We start from the raw sequence: 26,528 nt of genomic DNA, 5'->3' as shown, positions 1-26,528 counted from the left end.
CAGCTCACTTCATCAGTTTCAGAGTAACAGCCGTGTTAGTCTGTATTCGCAAAAAAGAAAAGGAGTACTTGTGGCACCTTAGAGACTAACCAATTTATTTGAGCATGAGCTTTCGTGAGCTACAGCTCACTTCATCGGATGCATGATCTAACTACTACCCTGAAGGCAATGAGGTGAATTTCCAGTATGGTTTCCAGGAATTTATTTGGGACCCATAGGTGATTTTTCGCAAAACTCCATCCAAAATGTGCAAGATTATGTTAACCTCTTAGGGCAGGGGTGGACAACCTATGGCCTGTGGGCTGCACATAGCCCATCAGGGTAATTCGCTGGCGGGCTGCGAGACAGTTTGCTTACACTGACTGTCTGCAGGTACGGCCACCCGCAGCTCCCCGTGGCTGCGGTTCACCGTTCCCGGCCAATGGGAGCTGTGGGAAGCGGTGCGGGCCGCAGGGATGTGCTGGCCACCACTTCCCGCAGCTCCCATTGGCCAGAAACGGTGAACCGCGGCCACTGGGAGCTGTGGGCAGCCACGCCTGAGGACAGTCAATGTAAACAGACTGTCTCGTAGCCCACCAGTGGATTACCCTGACAGGTCGCGTGTGGCCTGTGGGCCGCAGGTTGCCCACCACTGCCTTAAGGTATGTCTACAGTGCAATTAAAAACCCGTGGCTGGCTGTGCCAGCTGACTTGGGCTTGCAGGGCTCAGGCAATGGGGCTGTTTCATTGCAGTGTAGACATCCGGACTTAGGCTGAAGCCTAGGCTCCAGGACCCTGTGAGGTCTACACCACAATTAAGCAGCCCCACAGAGGCCAGCTGTGTATTTTTAATTGCAGTATGTCTGCCCTGCAGCTGGGAGCGAATCTCCCAGCCCAGTAGACAGACTCACACAAGTGGGGCTCAAGCTAGCATGCTAAAAATTGCAGTATGGACATTGCAGCTCGGGTGGCTGTTCAGGCTCTGAAGCCCATCCAACACCTCTGGTTCTGAGCTTGAGTAGCTAGCCCATGTCTTTGCCAGAACCACAATATCCACACTGCTATTTTAGCATGCCAACTTGAGCCATGCTAGCACAAGTCTGTCTACCTGGGTCATTCCCAACTGCAGTGTAGTCATAGCCTTATACACATACGCTAAATCCACTGAGCCTTTGATAACTATTTGCATGTGGGAGCCAACTTTCCTGCAGCCTTGCTTGCTCTAGCATGTCATACATTTCTCTAGGGTCTTCCATCTAAGCATCTCTAAAGGATTTACAGACATGATAGATTTAAGCCTCATAACATCTCTGGGAGGCAGGTAAATGTTTTATCCCCATTGTACACATGAGGAGATTGAGGCACAGAGAAGATAAATGAGCATCTTAAGGTCACTTTCTCAGAGTCTGACAAAGTCAGAAAGAGAACCCCAATAGCTCACCTTGCACTGCTAAACTTTAACAATACACAGAAACAAAGAAAATAAGCCCTTTGCTTTCGTGTCAAACACTGATGGAAATGAGCTCTTCCAGTCTATTTTCCAAAGCAGTAGCTATTAAAGGTTATAGGGGGGAAAAGCTCCAATATCCGTGAAATCAGCTCTAGATTAGTGAAAGGACAGAGGATATTGTTTGACTCTCCTCCTGCTGAAGGCATCCTTTTTGGTTTACTTTCTAATAAATAATGTTGGCAGCCTGGAGTCACAATAGTGCAGGATATGTAATCTGCACCTTTGCAGTGAAGGGGTTAGGATTTTTAAATTTTTAATATTGTTTTTTTCAAGCCTTCATTTTGATCTCTTCCCTTAGGTGTCTCCCTCAAGCTCAGCACCTGTGCTAATTCGACCCTCCCGATGTAAGAGCAGCAAACAGTAAACAATGACAAATCACTGCACTTCTGCATACTGTGTGACTGATCAAACCAAAACCAAGACAACAAATGCTGTTGCCTTGCCTAGACCTGACCTTCCCTTCCTCTGATTGCTCCCTGAATAAATCAATGATTTTTGACTGCGATTCCACATAACTGACCTTTCACTCGGACTGGACAGCTCCTTAATGAGAGCAGTGAAAGGCTCAGTCATCCTGAAACTAGGTCAGGAGGCATTGGATAAAATGTGACATCCAGGTTTCAGCCTGCTAATGGGGAAGTTAGTCTTTAATGGGAGGTCAGTTGCTGATGCTGACATGTTAATTATCAGAGAAAAGAAAGTCACGAAGTAAGAAACACTCCAAGTTTATTAACAGCACATACTAATAACTTTGTGTGAGTATATGAGAGAGACAATTTCTTTGGGAGATTTTGGAAAGCGGGGAGTGGGAGGTGGAGGTACTCCAGGCTCTGGGGATGGGTAACCTGTTTCTCTAAAGATTTCACATTTCACCTTGCAAACAGGAAAAACATTTCTGCATTCAGCATGTAGTTTAAAAGCAAACAAATTACTCATCCTTTCCTTGATATATAGTAAAGAAATCTGCCATCTGCCCCACCACTGAAGAATCATATAAAATTAAAACCCATAATGCAGAGTTCTCTTCCTTTTCTAACACAGACATTATTTGTGGGCAGAATATATATGCTGAAAAAACAGCATCGGGGGAAAAAATGAATGGAGCTCATGTTGTCTCCTGTTTGCTTCGGTTTGCACAGTAAGCCCTTGTGCTCTTATTCTTTGTCACAAACACTTGAGAACTGAGAATCTTATCTCACTGCAGGCAAGGATGATTCCAGCAAGGGGTAAATTTTCACTGCAGTGATTTAGTCTTCTATTAATATTAATAAGATTTGCACAGCCAAATTCTCATGTGTGGGCTGAAAACCATGCCACTGAGTGTCTAGAACCTAGATTATCATGTGGCTTTAGAATGTGGTGGGACTTAATCTGCCACAATCTGCCCCCAACCACTTACATTATTATTTTTCCTCTCAACTGTACATAGATTCATAGATTCCAAGGCCAGAAGGGACCATGGTGATCATAGGCTGACCTCCTGTAAAACACAAGACCATAGGGCTTCCCGAAAACAACTCCAAGCATATATCTTTTAGGGGAAAAAAAAAAAAACAAGCATGGAGGTATTAGCATGTTAACACAGAAAAAAAATATGTATGGTGCAGGTATGCTTTTCAAACAAGAAATGGCAGATACTTATATGGCCTGGAGTTTTCAAAGGAACCTAAGGGATATAGGAATTTCAGTGGTGTTTGTATGTTGAACTTCCTTAGGCTCCTTTAGGAATCCCAGCTGTGATTTCTATTCATTTAATTGCAGTGTGTATCTTTGAGGGGAGATATTTGCAGACATTCAACATTATGAAGTATAATTCCAGGTACAAAACGATATGGCATTGACTTTGGAAAGAGGGAGGTGTCAGAGCAAAGGAAAGCAATAAAGGATAACTTCTTTCACTTCAGCAAGTCAGACACATAGAGATTTGAATGCAAAGAAGCCACTGCACACTGCAATTACAGGCTTAAAAGGGGCTATCCCGGGCATTAAGGGGAAGGTGTTGGCAGAGTCCTCTTGGCAGAACAAAGAGACAGTGGTGCTGGTATGAGTGCTCTGTGAAAAGTCAGTCCCTTGCCCCCCTGGCTGGAGAGGAAGTACTGCAATGGCCAATGCCCTCTGCAGTGGAGGACTGCATGAAAATTAAATTCAAGGAAACAATATAATTAATTACAGCAAACTAACTTTAATTGCAGTCAGCACATTAAATGGGTGGAGAATAGTTCAATAATGACATTATTCGTGTAGATCATTAGGCACCTAAATCCATATTTGGGTGCTTAAATAGGGATTTAAATGCATAGCTTCAAGTCCCCAGGGTTGAAAATTTGGGGCATAATGTCTTCTCTGACCACTAGATGCCACTGAACAGTTTTAATGAGAGGCCTGCACAATGATGTTTCTGAAATTGTGCTTTCTTGGAATATTTTAGCATCCTCTGAGAAATAGTTCTAATAGCATAGCTGGCATTTCAAACAGAAATTCCTAGTAAGGAAGAAAATTTGAGCTCAGATAAGATTTAGGCCAGCAGTTCTCAAACGGGGGGCTGCAACCCCCTAGGGGTCCACAAGACCTTTCAGGAGGGCCGTGGGGTCCCCCGGCTGAAACCCGGTGCACTGAGCCCTGGCACAACCCCCACAAAAGCTGGCAGCTGTGCAGCGCAAAGCTGAAGCTGGCAGCAGCGTGGGGCAGAAGCGGGCAGCCCCGCTTCCCTCGGGTCTGAAGCCAGGAGCGGTGCAGGGCTGAAGCCAGGAGCCCCAGCATCCTCCTGGTCTAAAGCTGGGAGCGGTGTAGGGCTGAAGCTGGGAGCCCTGGTGCCACCCCGAGGGCTGAAGCCAGCAGCGGCATGGGGCAGAATCTGGGAGCCCCAGTGGCCCCAGGGTCTGAAGCTGGGAGCGTTGCAGGGCTGAAGACGGAAGATCTGGCACCACCCCTCCCCCTCACTGAAGCTGGGAGCAGTGGTGGAGCCCCGGCACTCCTGTCCCCATCTGAAGCTAGCAGCAGCGTGGGGCTGAAGCCAGGAGCCCTGGTGCTGCCCCCCTGGGGCTGAAGTTGGGAGCAGTGCAGGGATGAAGCCCTCCGTGCAGGCAGAAGCCCTGAGCCCAAGGGCAGAGTTGGGGAGGCACAGGGGTGTTGCTCCCCCAAACTGCAGTGCTTTACTCAGAGTGAGGCTGTCCTGGGGGCAGCCCTAGCTACCCCTCTCCCTGCACCCTTAGTGGTTTTCAAACTTCTTGAATTGAGTCCCCACTTTGAGTTATATTTTTTGGTTGCATCCCCCCTGGATGGCCTGCTGAGGTGAGCCAGGGAGTGGAGGTGGCACTCTCTCCCTGGACCACGTTGTGTGGAGTTGGCCCAAGCCCCGCCGGCCCTTGCCCACTTCCAAATAAAATTCAAACTACGTTTATGCCCAAGGCCTCCTCTCCCCTGCCCCCCGCACCAGCCCAGAGCCCAGAGTCCCACATCGCCCCCGCTGGGCCCTGGAGTTTTTATAGTATGTCAAGCGGGGCCACAGAGAGAAAAAGGTTGAGAACCCCTGATTTAGACACTACAAAGCCAGAGCATACCTGCTTCATCCGTAGTGACAGTGAGCTCATTGCTTGCTTCGCTCTTGCCAATGCGGTTTTTGGCATACATGCGGATGTTGTAGGTGGAGGAAGGGTGGAGGTCAATGATAGTGGCCTGGTTCAGCTGAGGAGAGACGTCTTTGGTTCGCTGAACAGAATCCCACGAGTCTATTTAATAAATGGGGGAGGGGAGAGAAAAACTAAAGATAATTTCACATTCATTTTATTATTTCAAATAATTGACAGGAATTAATATTTGACAGGAATGAAAAGGGAGACAGAAGGATTCTTAGAGATGCAAAGGATCATTTAGAAAGATAAAAATGTTTTATATTTTAAATTCTTAAGGGCTCATTCCTGCAAGCTTATTCGATGAACTATGTAGATAATTAAGCATGAGTTTAATTGGTATTGGGACTATTTGACACCTTTCAGTATTGAGTACTAAGCCATTGAGATGTTTTCAGGTTAATGATGCAGATCCAAATTCAATGAGATTTAACATTGGTGCAGTCATTAATCCCATGAGTTGTTTGTATGTGCTTGTAAAAGGAGGAATTTCATCCAGATTAAATCAATATCTAAGGAAATCTGGGGTTATCCACATTTCGCATAAATTATTCACTAAACTTGCTTGACACGTGGTATTAGAAAGGACAGAATTTGGTTGCAAGTAGTAACCACTCAGCCTCAACGTAACATTAAATCAGTCCAAATAAAACAACGGGACTGATCTGTTTTAAATCATCTTGACATCTCTTATGTGTTGTCATCTGTCATTTCTTTCTCACTGTATTGCATATTTCTCCTTTAACCTCTGCAGTATCCTATGGGATTTAGCTGGGAGCTATACAGTGGTGGTGTATAGCAAGGGTCACTGCAGGCAGCATCGTGAAAAGCTCACCAGACAGAAAAGTCTCAGTTAAAAATAGGAAAGCATAGCAAGAAACAATATATTATGTCCAGTTTTTGAGGCAGTGTGTAATTCTCTCTGTCTCTGTGACATCCCTTAGAGATGGGCAAATTGTTTACATACTAAACAGTTTTGTCAGTCGCAGAACAATTTCATTCTTCCTCTGTCTGTTTGTATTTAAAAATGCCCAAACATTTAGCTATCAACTGATGTTAATTTAAAAACTCCTAAACATGTAGGTATCAATTGATGCAGTGCTAATCAACAGCATCTGAATTCATTTACTGCTCATCACTGCTGCTTTGCAGTGGTGCTCCCAGAACACCTAAAGGCCTTCTCTGCACATAGCCTCAATAACATTTGCTTGGAATACTCTTTGTACACTTTATGGACATTTTTAAATGGTACTAAAAACTGAAACTGTCCTGATGTGTCTTGGAAAACTATTAACATTTGAATTAATGACAGTAGCCATCACCCTTCAGAACGCTGCAAGTTGGGGATTGCCATACCAGAATAAACCAATTGTTCATTTAGTCCAGTATTCTGTATATGAGACTGGTCGATACCAAATACTTCAGAAGAAAGAATTAAGCCACCATACTATACGAAATGGGGAATCCTTCTGTGAAGAACAAACCTCAAAATGTTTAAAGTTCATAAAAGCCTCCAGAAATGGGAGACTCTCTATTTGGTGTACAGCTGGCAAAACATATTCCTATGCTACCCTCCCTGCAGCCATTATCACTGGAGGGCAAGAAGGAAGCATAGCTGGAATGCACTGTATTCTGGCTCTCTTTCTCTGTCAGATGGTCCTTCAGAGACTATTGCCAGCTGATACATTTAAGAGCAGCCATTGGGCTATACTAATTTGCTCTGGGGCTGGGCAAAGAATCAGAGAGCTGCAACTGGCTCCCTGATGATCCCACAACTCAGATGCACTCCGCAGAATTTCAGGGCAGCAGAGAATCTGGCCTGAAATATTTAGCAATGGTTGTTGTTGTTAGAACAGTGCATAGGGACTTCAACAAAGGTATGTGCCCCATTGTGCTTAGCACTGTAGAAACATAGAGAAAGACAGTCTCTGTCCCAGTTTGTTATGTCAACGGTTCTGGACTAAAAAGATCCAGTTTGTATGGAGGATTAAGTAAACTTCCTTTGTGGTAGAGGATAATTTTTGTTTGAATATTTTACAAAATTGATTATGATTTTTCAAAAGATTTCCTTCAATGTTACTGGGTTTTTTTTTTAACTATTAAGTTACTCAAATCAGAGAATCCAGCCTGAAACCTCCCCTGCGTTCTTTGTAGGTTAAATAATGACATACCAAGATAAGGGAGGAGATGGAAAACCAGAATCTTCAAGACTTCTAGATATATTTTGTTCCAGATTGATAGAGTGTAGGTAATACATGGATTTTAGAGTATATTTTGATATAAATTTCTTAGGGGAAAAATAAGAACAGCTTGAGACACATAGAGAAGAAAGAAATTGTTTAATTTCTCTCCACTGTTGTTGCCAGCTGATGCAACAAAAAATAAATGTTGATTTAAATTCTGCTGCTAAATGATAGAAATAAAATGAGTGTTCCTGTGTAGGCAGTAAAATAATCATCCAGTGGGGTAACTGTGATTGATTTATGGCTCCTTTTACTTTCCTGATACCATACCAAAGCATTTTAAAATCGATGTATTAAGAGGGTTTTAACTTAGAAACAATATACAGAACAGGTAAGACCCATACAGAAATGAAGCAAAAAGAAAGCATAAAATTTCAGTTAATTTTTCCCCCTCAAAAAGAGATTTAAAAAAAAAAATCAGGCAATTCTCAGAGCTATATAAAATGCACCTAGACAGAAAGTGTTTATGAAAATCCATAGCTCTGTGTTGTATTTTTCATGAATTCCTAAGATAATGATTGACCCACAAAGGTCCATTTATAGAATCTAGCGAGGCTAAATATGTTTTATATTGTACTTTACTTCTGATTGTATATATAAGATTTTAGCCAACATTGTGAATTTCTATTTTGTGTGTGAGATGCCATCTAGTGATACTATTTAAAACTGCACACATTTGTGGCACGCTTTGCTAAAAGCTGTATGATTTCTTGAAGCTATTCTTGTCAGGCTGCAGACAAAGACCTTGATTCTGCAAATCCATGCACGGCCTGAAGGAATGAATGCCAAGCTGTTGTTGTGCTTAAATGCAAGTGTGAGCTGAGTCTATGTATGGGCATGAGGAAGGCTAAGCACTAGGCATAATCCTCCCTTTGTGCACCTTGCTCCCTAACTTTCAAGGATGCAGCATCAAAAATAGGCAGGGTATAGAAAAGAATGGACATGTTTGAGAAGACATAAGCTCACGCATGATGAGACATCTGGTTACATCATGTCTCCTACCCCTTGTTCCTTCTCCTGTTAGAAGGCTGGAGTAATTTGGTGACCAGACAGCAGTAATTTCACTACAGTCAGATTCCTGGGCCATAGATGGGTTAAGACACAGATAGGCATATCAGCCCAAGCCTGGAATCTTAGTTCCTGAAGCCATGTGATTCTATCAAAATCTCAACTTTTATTTTAAAAAAAGTTTCTGGCCCACCTCTTTGTAAAGAAAAGCTTGAAAATGTGACATATAAAGGATGCAGAAATGTCTGCCTAAGTCTGAAGGGAAACTGAGACCACAGCTCAGAGAGGGATGAATTACCCATTCACCTCAATGAGGTGTTAATTCCAAGACCAACTCCTCTGGAGAGCCCTGCAACTCCTCGCCACCCTTTGTTCTCGAGAACTATGTGTGTGGAAGGAGGATAAGAGTCCCACCGATCCAACAGTGACACCCCAGTTGTTGGAATAAGTATGGGAAACCCCCCTTTCTGCCATCCCTGAAGAGAGGGTGTGGGCCCTGCTGCCATTTCTGGTGGAGAGATGGGAGCCTCATGATGTCTATAAAATCATGAATGTTGTGGAGAAAGTGAATAGGGAAGTGTTATTTACCCTTTCACACAACACAAGAACCATTGGGGGTCACTCAATGAAATTAATAGGCAATGGGTTTAACACAAATATAAGGAAGTATTTCTTCACACAAAATGCAGTCAACCTGTGGAACTCATTGCCAGGGGATGTTGCAAAGGCCAAAAGTATAGCTGTGTTTAAAAAAGAATTAGACCAGTTCATGGAGGATAGGCCCATCAGTGCTTAATAGCCATGATGGTCAGGGATGCCCTAAACCTTTGACTGCCAGAAGTTGGGACTGGATGACATGGGGTGGATCACCCAATATTTGTCCTGTTCTGTTCATTTCCTCAGAAGCATCTGGCACCTGCCACTGTCAGAAACCAAGATACTGGGCTAGATGGACCATTGGTCTGACCCAGTACAGCCATTCTTATGTTGCTCTGCCTTTCTGTGACAGGAGAGGGGCCCACTGCCATTTCAAATGGGGAAAGGGCCATGGTGCATGGGTGGGGCCATGGGAGGCCCCATATCATGATGCGCCCAAACCAGAGATTGCCTTTATACGGTCCTAGATTGCCCTGTGCTCCCCAGACTTGCTCATCACACTTTACCTTATAACACAACACTGAGCACCTGCATTGTACAGGATCAAGTCTACAGTAAAAACATCACGGTGAGAGTGAGAAGGACTAATGACAATGTAATGCAGTGTGATTGGGCAATAATTTCAAAAATAGATTACTAAACACTGCATGCCATTTTAATCTGCAGAATGCTTCCTTCCCATGATGCTCCTGAATGGGCCCCTCATATCCTCCCCTGCCTTTGCTACAGTTCATTCATTCATGTAAAATGAATTTGAGTCATATTCTCATGGAAGTCATGCAAACGGAATTTTCTTATCTTCTGTGATTTCCCATGTTTAATTACTTATCAGTACTCTTTTAAAATTGCAGGAGCTTCAGAGCTACAAATGCTTCTTACTTGGGCAGTGGGTAGGTTTGGGTGATGGAAGATGAGCTCAGGATGCTTGTCAAAGGTTTGTGGCCATTTCTGTCATTCTGGAAGTGGCAGTAAATCTGGTTGCTTTCTGAGAACATTTACAAGTGGGTTTACTCAAGAGTTGGAATGAAGCCCTCACTGGAGGGTCTTATGTTGGGTTTGGTATCAGAGAAAGAGAAAGGGGGATGACATTGGGTCACTGTTTAGGAACTGTTGTGAGAGACTTGCTGGTTTGATTGGGGGTTTGCTGGAACTACTGTACTTATGACTTTAGCCTTTTTCCCCCAAGTGACTTGTCCATTAATTTTTTAAATATTCACCTAAGACTTACTGTAGGTAGAGCTTTGTTCATTAACTGATATTTCTAGGCTGACACACATTTTAAGACTTGCAAATAAGACACTCAAGTATAATATAATCAGAAAAAACAATTGTACACATATTCATGCTGGGTGTAATGTGTATGGCCATAAAGCCATAGCTTGGAGAGTAGTGTCCTGAGGTCTTTCCACGAATTCTCACTTGAAGCAGAAGTTCCAGAATAGGTGGGAAAAGAATCACCCCTTCTGGTTTCTAGTCACCACTCTGACCGCTACTCAATCACTCGGACCTAGGTACCGAAGTAGTCAGTTGGCATATCCAGCAGTAACCTGCATTGTTATTTCTTAAGTGTCTAATTCTCTTTAAACATAACTATGCTGGTTATTTTCACTTTTATTCTTGCTGGGTATTACAGATGATTATCATCTGCTGTGTGAATGTTTTGCCTAAATTATCTTCTAGCCTGTTATTTCCTTCTTTCGTACGTGTACACCAAGCACTGGGTTTAATATTAGTTCAAGGATCTTATCTTCCTAAGATCACTGTCTCTCTTAACATCTGAAAAAATTCAGCAATAACCATTCTTGACTCTCTTTTTCTTCAGCATTGCTTTCCCCAGCCATTCTGCATAAGTTAACTTTACCACTGCTTTCATATTTTTTGTTGCCTTTCTACCTTCTTGATGATTTTTCTATAGACTTATGGCCAAAAACTGGGCACAGTTAGATGGCTCCAGGCAGGAAAGCAGTTGGATGGCTCCAGGCAGGAAGTATCCTGATGCAAGGGATTCCCTGAGCAGTGTAGAGGTAGGCTCAGAATTGGAGGAGGGTGCATCAGGGAGGGATGGCATTCTAAATTCCACTTCTTCGGGGTTGGTGGAGTGGATTACAGGTGGATAGGGAAAGCCAGAACCAGAAACATGGAAGTGCACACATAACTTAAAGTCATATCACCCGCTAAGCTGCACATCCTGGGCTGTGCTTCCAGGGATGCTAGACTGAGAATCTGGCCCATAATCTTTAGGGAACTATACTCACTGGTATAATTTCAATTTTTAAATAATCTAATTTCTCCTTAAAAAACAAACAAAAAACCGTGATTTATGAGCAGTTTATACAACCAAGTATGACATTTGCTTCTATTTTGTGGAACAGAATCCTCCTAACTCCCACTTCCTAACCTAGCAATAGTAATATTAATATTATGCTATTTTTGCATATCAAAGACCATGCACAGGTAGGATTGCTACCTCTGTGCTACTCAAACTTGGATGTCCAGGATGATCCTGAAGCCATAAAACTGAGCAGCTGGCAGTGTGTACTGAGCACCCTTACAGATTTCCTGGGACAGCCACCTCAAAAAAAGAAACAATCCAGGGAAAACCAGGACAGTGACAACCCCACGCACAGGAAAAATACAATACAGACCAATCAAATGCAAAATATTAAAGACATAGAGTGGAATATAATTTGTATAATTAGTTATCAGTTTCAAAGAGTTAAAAGTATAACGTTATACAAATACTTTCTCATTATTAATTTCATCAGCAATATGTTTGCACCGGTAACCATATATATTCAAAATGTATCAGTTATTAGACCAGGAATCGGCAACGTTTGGCAAGCGGCCCACCAGGGTAAGTCCCCTGGTGGGCCGGGCCGGTTTGTTTACCTGCCGTGTCCGCAGGTTCGGTTGATCGCAGCTCCCACTGGCCACAGTTTGCCGCTCCAGGCCAATGGGGGCTGCGGGAAGCGATGGCCAGCACATCCCTCGGCCTGCACCGCTTCCTGCAGCCCTCATTGACTTGAAGCGGCAAACTGCGGCCAGTGGGAGCTGCGATGGGCCGAACCTACGGACATGGCAGGTAAACAAACCGGCGCGGCCCACCAGGGGGCTTACCCTGGTGGGCCGCTTGCCAAAGGTTGCCCATGCCTGTATTAGACTGTGTCCACAGATAATTTCCGTAGACAGAGTACAACAAACACCAAGATGAGAAGCAGCACAAAACAAACAAACAAATTCAATGTCCCTGTTTAATATCTTTTAAAGCTTACTTATCAATAAGGTGAACCTCATTCATCCATAATTTTCTGCTTTCTTCCTAGTCCTTTCTTGGGCCATGATATATGCGAGTATTTAAACATAGGCTTAAATTTTAAACATAACCTTAACTTGTATGGACTTCAATGGAACTTGAACATGTGCTTAAAGACAAACCTGTGTTTAAATTCTTTCCTGAATAGGGATGATTTCCTGAACCAGGAGTTATGTTTATTTTCTCCCAGTTCTCACCATTCTCCAATGACCCTTACAGCTTTGCTCCATAATCCTTTATCTTTTTTGCATTTTCTATTCCTATACAGGGTATTTTCCTTCTTTTCCCCCGGACAATTTGAAAGACTTTATTTGTGAGTGTGTAATGTCTTACAAAGTTGCTTATAAAATGTTTGTGAAACAGATGGACTCACATCTTTCACCTACATGTTTGTAACGCTAAATTAACCACAGTAGCATAACACACAGCAACAACATATTACATGTGAGAAAGCATAAATGAAAGTGATGTCATGACTTGACTGGTAACTCTTTCTGCCAACTGTCTAAAAACACAGTTGAAACTCAAGCCAACATGCAGCTTTTACGTTACAGAGCAAATGAAGTTCAGCCCAGAGGCAGAGCTATGATATTTAATCCAAAAGTTCATATATTTACCAGTTTAAAATGTCACTGTGTCTCTGTATTTTCCCTTTAAGAATACGAATTAGCACACCTGTAGTGATACTGACGGATGGGTCAGCTTTACTTATGAGCTGCATGTTGATATGGCTGAATGCTGACCTAGCAGAAATACATCTGCTTACGTTGTACTGCAGATATGTGCCACTAGCCTGTCCCTTGCAGCATTTCAGAGGTTACTGCAAACTCAGCTTGGTGGCTTAGCAAGCTACTATACAGCTTGCTTTGTCGATCCTAGTACGTTCCCAAGACTGCAGTTTGGCTCTTAACCCTGCTGTTAAGGTGAAACGTCACACAACCCTACGTACAACAGAAGAGAATTTCTGTAACTCAGCACTCCAGATAAAAGGTCACTGTTCAGGGAAATTACCCCACTGGGAAAAATGGGCAGCAGGGTGAGGGCTGGGGGGGGGTGTGTGAAGAAGGAGGTAAAGGTAATAATAGTGGCCTACTACCATTCAGCATCCATTGTGGAAGTCACAAGCTGGAATGGCTAAGGCAGCATCAGGAAATCTGATGCAGTTGTTTGTGGATATCCCAATTAAAAAAAAGGGAAGAGCAACCATCCAAATATAAACAAAATGGTCATAATATAAGAAATCAAAAACAGTGAAATGGCAAAAGACAAAGCTCACTGTAGAGAAATAAACAGACTGTTAAGGAAGAATTTCCATCAAGATGTTTTGATTTATGATTAACTGTTTACAGTAAAAACAAAATAATGAAGGAATAAAAACAAGTTATAAGAAATGGATCACTTGCAAATGAAGACTATCTCTTACCAGACTTGTTCTTGCATTCAATATCGTAGCCTGTGATTGGGCTATTTCCATCAAATCCCATGGTCCATCTGAGGGCAATGCTACGTGCTCTCACCTCTCGGATTTCTATTTCAGGAGGATCTGGTGGCTCTGAGTTAACAGACAGACTCTGCTTTAGTCAAAAGAACGCCGGTACGAAGCATAAGGTATAATAATGAGCATGGCTCTAATGTGGTCTGTTAACAGGATGATCTCATGCCATTTTCTCTGCTCCCTCATTAATATCTATACCCATTTAACCACGTATTGAAGAACATTCTATGGAGGAAGGAAAAGTCACTTTTCAAAATAAGAGCGACTGAATTTGTCTTGGATTACTAACTAACGGTACACCTGCATAGATGCAACATTTTGTAGTATTGCTTAAATTCCACTCCCATTTGCAGTATTCATGCCAGGGGAGGTTCTGGCTATAACTGTCACACTGCATTGGTACTTCTACATTTTGAATGTATGTGATGGTATATACATAAGGACAGTACTTTTAGGGCTAAACTGACAGGGGTCGGGGGGAATAAGAATCCCAACCCTTTGAATATAAATTAATAAAAGAAGGGTTCAAAACCGAGGGCCTGATTCTCATTTACATTAAGCCCATTTCATGCTGTTACACAATGTGGCATATATATATACAGCTTATGGCATATATATATCTATATATAGCTTATTCCCACTTATATGGCATATCTATATATCTATATCTATATAGATATAGCTTATGCCCACTTTAAGATCCCTTTACACTGCCAGAGCAGTATAAAGGACCCTTAGGCAAATGAGAACCTGGCTCCCAGTTTCCTCCTGAATTTCTTGACAGGGCTGGTTCAGACATGCTGTGGAACCTGTAGTCACAGGGAACCAAAGGTTGGGAGAAAAATTTGTTGCAAGTACTAGAAATGTTATGCTCCAAGGCATAAAAGCACATGAGCTAGTGTCATGTGGCAAACCAGCAGCGGCCAGTGGCTGAGTACTGCCTCTGCTCTGCATCTAAAATACCATCACCTTAAACCACTCCACAACCTGCTGCTGTCTGCCCAACTGAACTCCCCACAGGAGGGAGAACCCAGCCCCAGGCGATACAGGCTACTGGAGCCTGAGTTGCACAAATATATTAAAATTTATTTTGACTGATTAAACTTGAAATATTTTGTTTCTAAATATATAGTAGGTTTAACATTTCTCCTGAAAAAAAAATCACATCAAATTGCTTTTGCTTTATTTCCCTGAGTTTAAACCATTTTCTTGATTTAAAAAATAAATAAACCAACCCTCAAGTATACCGCCCCTACAGCACATGTGCTAGATGGATTTTTATGCCTGACAAGATTGTCAACTAGTGCATATAAGAAATACTCCCTTTACTCATCTGTACATTTCTACAAAGACTCTGGAGTTTAAGCTTCATTGTGATTGATTCTATGGTGCTAGAAAATACGAGTTTAAGATTCTGATGCATCTTCTAATTTCTCTGACAATTAGGAATATGTTTAATTAGGGACTACCACCTCCCCCCAAAACAGATTTCTGAGCATGGCATACACTTACTGTACTACAATAGTTGTGTTTTTTTCCTTATGTTGTCCTCTTCCTACCTTGCACAGTGAGCTGAATTATTCCACGGTCCTCCCCGTAAGAATTGATAGCGTGGCAGGAAAAGAAGCCAGAATCTTCACGCACAGTTGGCAAAATCTAGAGGTGGATTGAAAAGAAGCAATTGATTCAACAATATGTACAGAAAACAAACAAATGTAAGCATCTTTCAGATACATGGTGGGGAAATGATACAAACTTTCTCTTTGCAGTAGTACACTGATATTGTATGTGTGTATATACATGGAATATACAAACACACATGTAACTATGCAGAATAAATATTAATGGCATGAGTGTAAGGTCCAAAAAGCTGGTATCTATCAAGACTAGAAGCAAAAGCTAAATCTACTAGAAAGCTGGGCATTTCCCCTTTCCAGTGGTAAAACCCTTTTTTAGCTCTGTTGGGTTACATGGGGTCAGATCTTCAATTTTTTGCTGATCCAGGGCTCAATATTCCCTATTCTGCACCTAAGATCACTTTAATTTTTTACTTTGGAAGCATGAAAGAAACTTTTCTTTAGCAGGTTGTTTTTTTAAAAAGGAAAATGGCAGATGTTTGAAGCAACTTAATATCTGGAAGTAATCCTAGTGGAGATGGATTTGTGGGCAGAGTGCGGGTGAGGTGGTCAAGAATGCATAATAAATGCAATTTAATGTATGGTGTCACAAATTATTGCATGAAACTCTGGATATAAGCACCATAATAATGATATCTACACATTATATATATACACACTTACATATATTATAGGTGCAGCTGGTAGAGCCAGCTATTATTAAGCTTGCTTAACATTTCCCATTATAAGACCCTGTTGCTTATAACTTTGCCAGACTTCAATCATTTGGGCTGAGATTTTTTTATACCAGGTATCTGCCTCAGGCTACTGGTTTTTTAATTTCGGTCACAATGGTCAAACTCCATGCTTTGGAACAGGGACCTGAAATTTGGCAAGAGGGTGACTATCAGGGATGTGCCTTTTTTTCATGCCCTTGAAAATCCACCCAAATGTAGCCAAGTTATAAGACTTTAAAAATCCCAGTTTGTAAATGCACAATAGAGAGCCCTGACTTCAGCAGCTAACATCTCCACAGATTGCCTCCTAACTGAGCATGTTCAAACCTCTCCCAGCTCGAAGTGCTGACTAGACTGCTCATGCATCGTCCCCTCACAAATCGTACATGTGACAGGACTGCACATGAGCCATCACACAAATTTACTGAGCATGCTGCATCCTCTCTTCTCCTAGAGCTGACCAGATTCTGCATGAGCCATACTCACAGAGTGGCTGAACATGTGCCTTCCAGCCCAGGGCTATATTGTAGAAGCTGGAGTTTCCCTGTAATGGCTGCTCCCAGCTGCTCCAGGCCAGGGTGGGGCCAAGCAAAGGAACTGAGAGAAAGGAACCTGTCTCTCCTGTGCTCTCAATAACTCCCCTGCTGGCGATCCAGGCAGTGTGGAGAAGGAAACTGTGTGATTCTAACATAGAGAGGGAAGGGAATTGTGGGAAGCGAAAGGATGGTCTCATGGTTAAAGCAGCTGAATGCTGCCCTGGAGAACTGGATTCTATCCCTGTCCCAGAGTTCTTATGTGATACTCAGCAAATCACTTAAACCAGACTTTTCACAGATGGTTACTAATTGTGTTTTTCTCATTTTCTGGGTGCCTGATTTGAGACCCTTGGATCTGATTTGCAGAAGTACTGAACACTCATAGTTGCAACTGAAATCAATGGGAGCTGTGCTTTTAACATATAAAGTGCTATATAATGTTACATACTCTGAAAAATCAAGTTGTAGGAGTCTTAAAATGGACACCCAAAATTTGTGGAAACATTTGATCATAATCTCTCTGTGCCTCAGTTCCCTATCTGTAAAATGGGGATAATACCTCCACTTCACCTCACCAGGCTGTCTGTGAAGATAGATTAATTAATGTTTGAGAAGCACTCAGTATAATTAGGAGTGCCATAGAGAATCCTATGAAGAAATGAATAGTTTTATATTCAGAATAGGGTTTGAATAGTGTGCAGTAAATACGGCCTGGGGCCAACACAGAACAATTAAAATAAAATATATATCTATATATTCAATAGCTGTTCATTAAGTGAGCACTGTCCATCCGGTGTACTGAATGAGGTAGGGTTTCCTGTGGAAAAAACATTCTGTGATCATATAATTAAAGACTATGAGGGGGACAAATTAAGGTTGCATGGGCAACCTTAATTCTGACATTTCTTAACTTTTGAGAGCTTGACTTTTCAACCTTAATAATATTCTTGTAACTTTTTTTGTGCATTTATATATATAGCGCTCTCTCTCTATATATATATCACTACCATATTATTTCATGAACAATTTGCTAAACAAGAAAGGGATTAATGCCCCAATCTTGCACACAGAAGTGCTATCATATGCACCCAGATGGAATCATACTAAAATCAGCAAGATGGTTGTGGATGCAAGGACCCATGCTAATGTATCTATTTGCACAATAGATTTATTTGTATGTAATACATATTATTCATTGCATATGTACATGCACACACCCACTTAGGACCTTATCCTCTCTCGCTGAAGTCAATGACAAAACTCACATTGACTTCAACAAGAGTAGAACAGGAGCTTTACTGGATATTCTTCAAAACATCTTCCAGCTAGTGAAGAAAGAGCTATATTTGACTGTGTGAGTATAGCTTAACATCATCACAGAGCTAGAGTTATTTCCTTGAGTTTGATATAAAACATCTCTTATTGTTTTTTTTTTATGTAACTGAAAAGCAGTACTGGAAATGAACAAGAATTTTGCCAAATTATGCAGAATGTTTTGCATTGTATTCTTTGGAAGGTTTTTTGAAAAATCTGTGGGTTTTTTTTTTTTTTAGTATATTACTAAATATACATGCAAAAACATAGATGGGCGGGTTAGTAACTTATGTTTATTGATGAGTTTTAAATAAAACTCACTGTTTAATTCACCTGACCTTGTCTTTTCTTAATCCTTCCCATCTGCTGTTCCAAATAATTTTCTTCCCAAAGACCTTCCACTTCCTTTTATCCCTCCCTTTGCAGATGTTGTCAGTCCCTCCTCCACTACATCTTTCCATCCATCCCAAGACAGAAGACGGTAGCGGCTCAACAGATGAGCTGCAGAAAAGTGAAGTGTTGCTTAGCCCTGCTGCCCAGAGAGAAGTGAGGGGGAAACAGCCTTGTTGGTGACCTTCCCAAGCAGAGGTGGGGGACAAGGGGAGACACCGGTGCTTCCAGGGCTCTAGAGCCTGGAGGGATTCCTGGTGACAAATTGCACTGGAAACAATACTTAAAAGCAAAAGAAGATCAAAGAAAGGTGCCCCAATTGCTACATTAGGCATGACATCCACCTAAATCTTTAAATACAGGGTATTTGGACCAAAAAGTACAGCAGCATCAGATGTAGCCTGTGCTGATGTCCTTAGTCCTGATGTCAATTTCAACACTAAGAAGGGTCGTATTACAAAACCACATTAGGATTCATCACCTGGTCTCAGCGACTTGGATAGTGTGTTATACACGTACTGGTAATACAGACTCCAGGCCAAACTGTGGCTGTGCCAGGCTGGATGCTGTGATGGGGAGAGGGTGCAAGAAGCCCTTTGTCCCTTGCTGCAGGCTGCCGTAATGGAAGAAGGGGCAAGCTAGCACCACCAGAAACAATACTGTATCCAGAGTGCATTTCTAGCAGAGTGAGGGCAGGCTCATGGCACCAGCCTACTAGGATAGCTTCACTTGTTTAGCAAGGGCTACCTCTGCTCTTTCTCCCACTAGTGCCCATGCGACACTATGCCTCCCAAAGCCGTAATGCCATTAAGGTGGTACACCTCCTTCCCATATCCTTTCCAACTGAGCCTCTTCTCGCTTAACTGAGCCCTGTCTATATTTGACAGATAAAGCAAGATTCATAGCTATGATACCACCAGAGAGCTGTATTTCACATAAGTAACAGCAAAGCTGTGAAATATGACTTCTTGCCAGCTGGCTGGAGGATTTTTGCTACAATATCCAGTATCTGCTGAATATTAACAAACACAGTGCAAGTCCTTCTCATGTCCCTGAGGCACTTTTTCCTTTAACCTCACTTGGTTTAGGATATTTTAATGGACATTTTATCTGATTATTACTCTGGCTGCCTTTGTGCCACCCAGAAGCCCAGACGGGAAGAGGGAGAGAGGACACTTGAAAAACACAGGGCCCGATTCTCTTCCTTCTTACACTGGTTTTGTACCAATATGACTCCACTGACTTCAGTTCTCCTGACTAAAAGCAGTATAAGCAAGAAGCGCATCATTATTTTTAGATTGGCGGGGGGGGGGCAGCTGTGCCTGGTGTCCTCAGCCATAAAAAATAGAAGCAAGCAATGCTCTAGAATGTATGAACAGGTCATCGGTCACTGTGCTTTAGTACCTGCAGGGTAGAGATGACTTCATCACCCACTTCCTTGGTGGAAACAAGATAGCGGGACATTTCAGGGTTAATGATTCGATCCTCTTTCTCCCAGCGGACTATGATGGGTTTCTCTCCATGTGCTGTGCAGCTCATCTCCTTCTTTTGACCCTGTGTTGCCAAAGTGGTGTTTGGATAGGAAGTGATCATAGCAGGAACTAAAAATCAAAAACAAGGCAGATCATCAGTGAGACAGCTACTCTAACTGAGGTCTGGCCTTGGAGTCTCAGGCTCAGCAATGCTCTTGATATGTCACTAGCTAGCACAAATCCTTAGACAATGGTTTTATTTTCATTTTTATGTAATATCAGAAATAATATTTTAACTGAAGATGGTCCTGAGCCAACATCTGAGATCCAAACAATTCTTCCTACACATTAAGGAGCTAGGAATCTAGATTTGAAGCTTGAGTCCATCCTTATCTTTAATAAATTAAAATATGCAACGATACAGAAAATTACTGTGAGCCGTAAGCAGTCAGGGACATGGCCTGTAAAGATGTGATGGAAGAACTTTACATTCAGTGCCATGCTACTATGTTGAGATTCAGCAGAAATGACTGAGGAAGACCAATGGAACATGCATTTATATTTCTATTTATTTATAAATATATTCTGCATTATCATCAGCATTAAATGGCGATCAGGGCCCCATTAAGCTAGGAGCTGTACAAAAACACAAGAGACAGATGGCTACACAGAGGAACTTATGATCTATGTAGGCAGAGTATATAATTATCATATGTACTGCACATGTTTAGATATAAAGCTGATGCTAAATCTATCCTGATTTTCTCCTACCATATTGAGTAGTCAGTTTTCAGTCTATTCACACTAATTGTCTGCTGTGTTGGCTCTATGGGGCTAAGAAGAATAAAAAAGCTGTAAAATCTTATTTTTGTCACAATCTGTATAAAGAAAATGCAATTTTCAAGTTTCATTTCAAAATCTACATTATGGCATAGATGTAATTATTTGTAGTGCTTAGAAATCTTTTACTGCATGTCCTCCCCTCACGGTTCCTAAAAAAGACAGGCTCAGAACTGACAAATCCAAAACTGAACCTCTTCTCAAAATATCATTTCAAGAAAATCAGACCCTGAAATCTCTGCCTTCCTTTGACACTGGGTGATGCAGTAAAGCGAACCACAGCTGAGTGACTCACCAACAACAAGCACACAGGGGTGCTCGGTTAGTTTGTGGTTGCTGCCCTGCACTGTCTCTCTGCACTGCTTGTTCTGTTCTCGTGAGCCAGAAGATAACTGACATTTAGGAGACTCCTAAATTTTGACAGTAGCCTGATCACAAGAAAGGAGCAGCAGAGCCACTCAGAGGCACAGTGCGGCATCAGCTTTGTGTCCAATTGTATATGTAAGTTTCTGAACAACATGCTCTAAGCCAGGCCAGGATGGGCCGTGGAGCAATCAGACATGTAGCCCGTGGAGTGGAATCTGGGATGAACTCAGGGCCACTGCCTGTTCCCACCGCACACATTGGGCAAAAAGTGAGCACTGCCACAAATGCTGTGATCTGCTGCTGAATATCACACTACACTTGCTCTTGGCCAACTATGGCTTTTCTACACAGCATTTTGGAGCAAGCCACCCAGCCTGTGTCAACAGCCCTGGGCTAGCAGGGCTTGTGCTAGAGCTCTAAAAATACCTGTACAGACAATACTTTAAGTTACAGCTCAGGCTGGACCTCAGGCTCTGGAGTCAAGGAGGGGTGTGAGCTTAAGACCCCAGCTCCAGCCTGAGCTGCAACTTTAGCGTGCTCTCTACACAGATATTTTTAGAGTGCCAGCAAGAGCCCCTCTAATCCAAGTTGGTTGACTTTGGCTGGGAGGCTATCTCCAGAATGGTGTGTAGACATACACCTAGACTCTGCTCCCTGAGTTGCCACCTGAGGGAGTGAAGGAGAAGTGCTTTATTCACTCACACATCTGGCTCCCCGCTTATGTGGAGATCATGGCAGGAGAGAAGAAAGAACCATTCGGTGATTAGAACCCAGCCTGACCTGCACTGCTGCTGCAGCATCAGAATGAGACCTTCTGAGGTCCTTCTCTCTGTCTGTCCGATAAGCCAGCCACAAGCCTCTCGCTTCTTTCCAGGAAAGGAGCAAAGCCTGCTTCCTTTTCTTCATCTTGGAGTCAGGCAAGCTAAGTGTTCCCTTCTTCTGGGTGCTACCATCATTAAGCTGTTGTCTGAGCAGAGTGAGAAAACAGTCCCCATCCGAGGAAATGGACTGAAGTAAGTCTGCTCAAGACAGCCACTTCCATCTTTACACTGACAGGAAGTAGGTTTGCCCACAGATTAGATTGTGGGTACGATCTTGAAGGTGTGTCCTCTGATCTTGGGTAGGCTATCACAGGCACAAGGTATAAAAAATGGTGCCATGTTGTGCCTCACCCTGCTATCCAGTGTTTGGAATAACAGTGGATAAAAGCGTGTGGACATGAGTGTCAATGGATAAGGACAGGCAGATATGAGGAGTGTCACCACTGTAACGATGCTGTCTCTGGCGGGACACAACTGAGAGTATCAATTCAGGACAAATTGCTTAGAGCACGGCAGTTACACCCCAAACCTGGGTTTCCTTTATTATTAAGGCACACCAAACCAGCCAAACAGAGAGGACTTTGGTCTCACCCCACTGGTTAACCATAAGTCATACAAGCAATTCCCTTAGACACTCCAGTTTCCCAGTATCACCACCAGTGCCACTCATCATGGGGATGAATGGTTATGAAAACCAATACCCCAGTAAAAGAAAAAATGTTCTCCAGATCCCAAAGGACCAAGCCCCAGACCCAGGTCAATCCCCAAATCACGCTGTTGCCAATCCTTTAGAATCTAAAATCTAAAGGTTTATTCATAAAAAGAAAGAAATATAGATGAGAGTTAGAATTGGTTAAATGGAATCAATTACATACAGTAACAACAAAGTTCTTGGTTCAGGCTTGTAGCAGTGATGGAATAAACTGCAGGCTCAAATCAAGTTTCCACAGCTTGGATGGGTCATTTGGTCCTTTGTTCAGAGCTTCAGTTTGTAGCAAAGTTACTCCAGAGGTAAGAAGCAGGATTGAAGACAAAATGGAGATGATGCAGCTGCCTTTTATATTCTCTGCCATGTGGAAGGACACCCCTTTGTTCTTACTGTGGAAAATTACAGCAGCAAGATGGAGTTTGGAGTCACATGGGTAAGTCACATGTCCATGCATGACCCAGTTCTTTACAGGCTGATGCCATTGTTTACATGTTAGTTTGAACATTCCCAGGAAAGCTCAGATGTGGTTTGGTGTCTCCCAAAATCCATTGTCAGTTAAATGTTTCTTGATTGGGCTCTTAATCTGCAAATTACTTTCTCAAGAAGCTGACCAAATTCTTCACTAATGCCACTTAAAATCAAACACAGTGAGATACAAGTACATAGCCAATATTCATAACTTTAAGTACAAAATGATACACACATACAGATAGCATAATCGTAACCAGCAAATTATAACCTTTTCGTAGACACCTCACATGACAACCTTTGTACAATATTTGCTGCAAATATATAACAGTGGTTGCAACAATGATCTATACGGTCACAATTTATGTCAATAACGTCACACCCTACTATCCAGTGTTTGGAATAACAGTGGATAAAAGTATGCGGACATGAGTGTCAATGGATAAGGACAGGAAGATATGAGGAGTCTCAGTGATAAGAGCGATGAAGGATTAACCCTTACAGATGCTCTGGACTGAGACTAGAAATCTTGTTTCACTGCCTCGGTCCTCTCCAAGCCTTGGAAAGTAATGAAAAAATAAATACCTTCCATGCAGGGGGGTGAGAGGGAGCACAGGAGAAACACAGTAAATTATTGTGATAATATGTTCATACGATGAACATAAAGAAAGCGTATGACAGAAATAAAATGTTTAAGAAATGATTTCAGGTCTCCACTATCAGCCATTCAGGCAGTTAAAAACACAACTAGTACTTTTCCGAGTCAACACTTGCTGTAGGATTGTTATGCATTCATGAATGGGAGGAAAGGGGGCCTGGGCAATTGCGAATAGGAATGATGTCCGTCACTCAGTTAAGATCTAGCCCATGCTGAAAAAGTTTGAAAGCTCTGTGTGCTGAAATGGAACCACCTTCCTCTGAATTGAATCAGGCCCTTTACTTGGAGGTGCCTGGGGGCGGGAGTAGAGGGAGGACACTCTTTGCCAACCTCTCACATCCAGAGCTACTTCCACAGTACTGTTCTCTCCACTTCTCTGCCTGGTGAGCCTGCCTCTTTCTGTCAGGCAAACAGTCAATTTGTTTCATTTAAATTTTTGTAGGTCTCAATTTCAGAAAGAAAATAGTGCCACTCAACTTGGTTCAGGGCCTTTCCAGTCTTTTCTTCCAGACTAAGCCATTGCTAGTGGACAGAAGAAGAAACCTTTTTTAAATGAATTACTATAATTGCTGTTTTGAAATGCTAATGTTTGGTGGCATGACCTTTTCACATGTCAGAGCTATTGATGCTTGGATATGACAGTATGTCAGGATGCAGCCCTTTCCATTAGAAGGGTTTCTGAACCATAACAAACCAATCTGATAATTAAAATGGTTGTGGAGCTGTTGGTTAGAATTAAAAATTGGATCTAATTACAGATGGGATTCTTAGAAAGGTTTTCTCTGAGATATGATACATTTACCAGGCATCATTATGCAGTCTGATTACCTATGTCTTGTAAAACTGTTTGTATATTAAATCCTGATAAACTTTCTTACAGAGAAGTGTTCCACATGAAAGATTACTTGGAAGAGGAAACTGAGCTGAGAGGAATTCCTGCTTTAATAAAAAGAAGTGGTGGTCCCCATTTCTCCAGGAGTTTCACAAAATATAATACTGTATTGCTCAGCTGATTTATTTCACAAAAGTATGACTTTCCAACTATCAACAAGGCCATATAGTCAGAGGGTCAGCTTTTGGAGCATGCACCCATCTAAACTTACAAATCACTAAATTAGGCATATACAGTTATCCAATTTATGGACACAAAGGTAGGTTTTATATGTGTACCTGGGAGCACTGGCACATTTTGTCCCTGGTCCTGAAACTTTGGACAGACAGCTGCACCTATGCTCTACATGTTGTAGGAAATGAAAAGGAGGCCCTTTGAAAATGTGGCTTACAAATTCTAGCACCAAGTGTCTGAGCTTGAACCTTTGAATTTAGTCAGAGCGGGCATGGGGCTTAGAAGTTCACAGGCATTTTCTGTTTGTTGTAAACTATGCTCAGACAGTATTTCTACAGTAGTGTATGAACTCAATATTCACAAATTTGGTTAATCATGGAAGCTAGCAATGGAAAAAAAACTATTAAATTATCTAGTTTTTTGATTCCCCTGTCAGTATGGGATAGTCCCCAAATAGAGGTTATAGCATGATGTAGAGCTTAGTAAAAAGGGGAACAAAGAGGACCTGGGGAATTACAGACCAGTCAGCCTAAAGCTGATACCTGAATACGGGAACAATTTATTAAAAACCAGTTTGTAAGCTACTAGGGAATAATATGGTGATAAGTAATAGCTAGCATGGATCTGTCAAGAAAAATCATGCCAAGCCATCCTAATTTCCTTCTTCGGCAGGGTTGCTGGCCCACTGGATAGGAAGGGAAGCAGTAGATGTGATATAGCTTAGGTTTAGTAGGGCTTTTGACACAATCCCACATAATATTCTCATAAGAAAATTAGGGAAATGTGATTAAGCTGAAATTACTTTAAAGTGGGCACATAACTGGTTGAAAAACCGTACCCAAAGAGTAGTTATCAATGGTATGCTGTCAGATTGGAAGGATGTATCCAGTGAAGTCCTACAATGGTCTGTTCTGGGTCCAGTACTATTATGTATTTTCATTAATGACTTGGATAATGGAGTGGAGATTATGCTTATAAAATTTGGAAGTGACACCAAGATGGGAGGGATTGCAAGCATTTTGGAGGACAGAATTAGAATTCAAAATGATGTTGACAAATTAGAGAATTGGTCTGAAATCAACATGATGAAATTCAATAAAGAAAAGTGCAAAGCAGGAGCGGTTGTAGCATGGATTCAATTGCACCCACCATGATACCAAGCAGGTGGTGGTTGGGGCACTGTGAATCTGTGTGCCAGGTCATAATGACTGCAGTGGGGAGCCCAGCCCAGCCCTGTGGGTCAGGAGCCACCACTGCAGGATGAGGTCACTGTCCAGCTTTCCCTCCCTCTGGGCTTCCCCTCCATACCGAGACAGGATTAGGGTCATGGTGCTGGGGCAGAGGGAACTTCCGTGGGTGGTCAGTGACCCCCTTTACTACAGTATAGTGCATCCATTAAATCAGGCAGCTACCTCTGCCCCTGGTACAAAGTATTACCACTTAGAAAGAAAAATCATATGCACAAATGCAAAAAGGAGAATAATGGGGTAGGTGGTAGTACTGCTGAAAAGGATCTGGGGTTATAGTGGATCACAACTGAATATGAGCCAACAATGTGATACATTTGCAAAAAAGGCTATAAGGATAGTTAAAAACTCTGGAACAGGCTTTCAAGGGGGTTTGTGGAATTCTTATCACTGGTGGTTTTTAAGAATAGGTTAGGCAAACACCTGTCAGGGATGGTCTAGGATAATTTGGCCT

The 26,528-nt window shown here is 42.2% G+C and overlaps 1 protein-coding gene across 1 annotated transcript in view; it reads right to left on the bottom strand.

Annotated features, from left to right (window-relative positions):
- Positions 1-26,528, bottom strand: part of DSCAM (DS cell adhesion molecule) — a 632,908-nt gene that overhangs the window by 132,092 nt on the left and 474,288 nt on the right. The window contains exons 12-15 of the mRNA XM_073360366.1: positions 19,832-20,028; positions 15,394-15,490; positions 13,763-13,891; positions 5,050-5,217 (exon numbers count right to left, since the gene is read on the bottom strand). Coding sequence (XP_073216467.1) covers positions 5,050-5,217; positions 13,763-13,891; positions 15,394-15,490; positions 19,832-20,028 — 591 coding nt within the window. The remainder of the gene's footprint in view (positions 1-5,049; positions 5,218-13,762; positions 13,892-15,393; positions 15,491-19,831; positions 20,029-26,528) is intronic.

This window comes from Lepidochelys kempii, chromosome 1 (assembly GCF_965140265.1).
Source record: "Lepidochelys kempii isolate rLepKem1 chromosome 1, rLepKem1.hap2, whole genome shotgun sequence".
Classification (NCBI taxonomy): domain Eukaryota; kingdom Metazoa; phylum Chordata; order Testudines; family Cheloniidae; genus Lepidochelys; species Lepidochelys kempii.
The sequence above is the reverse complement of the archived record's forward strand: the minus strand, read 5'-3'. Positions and strand labels throughout refer to the sequence as shown.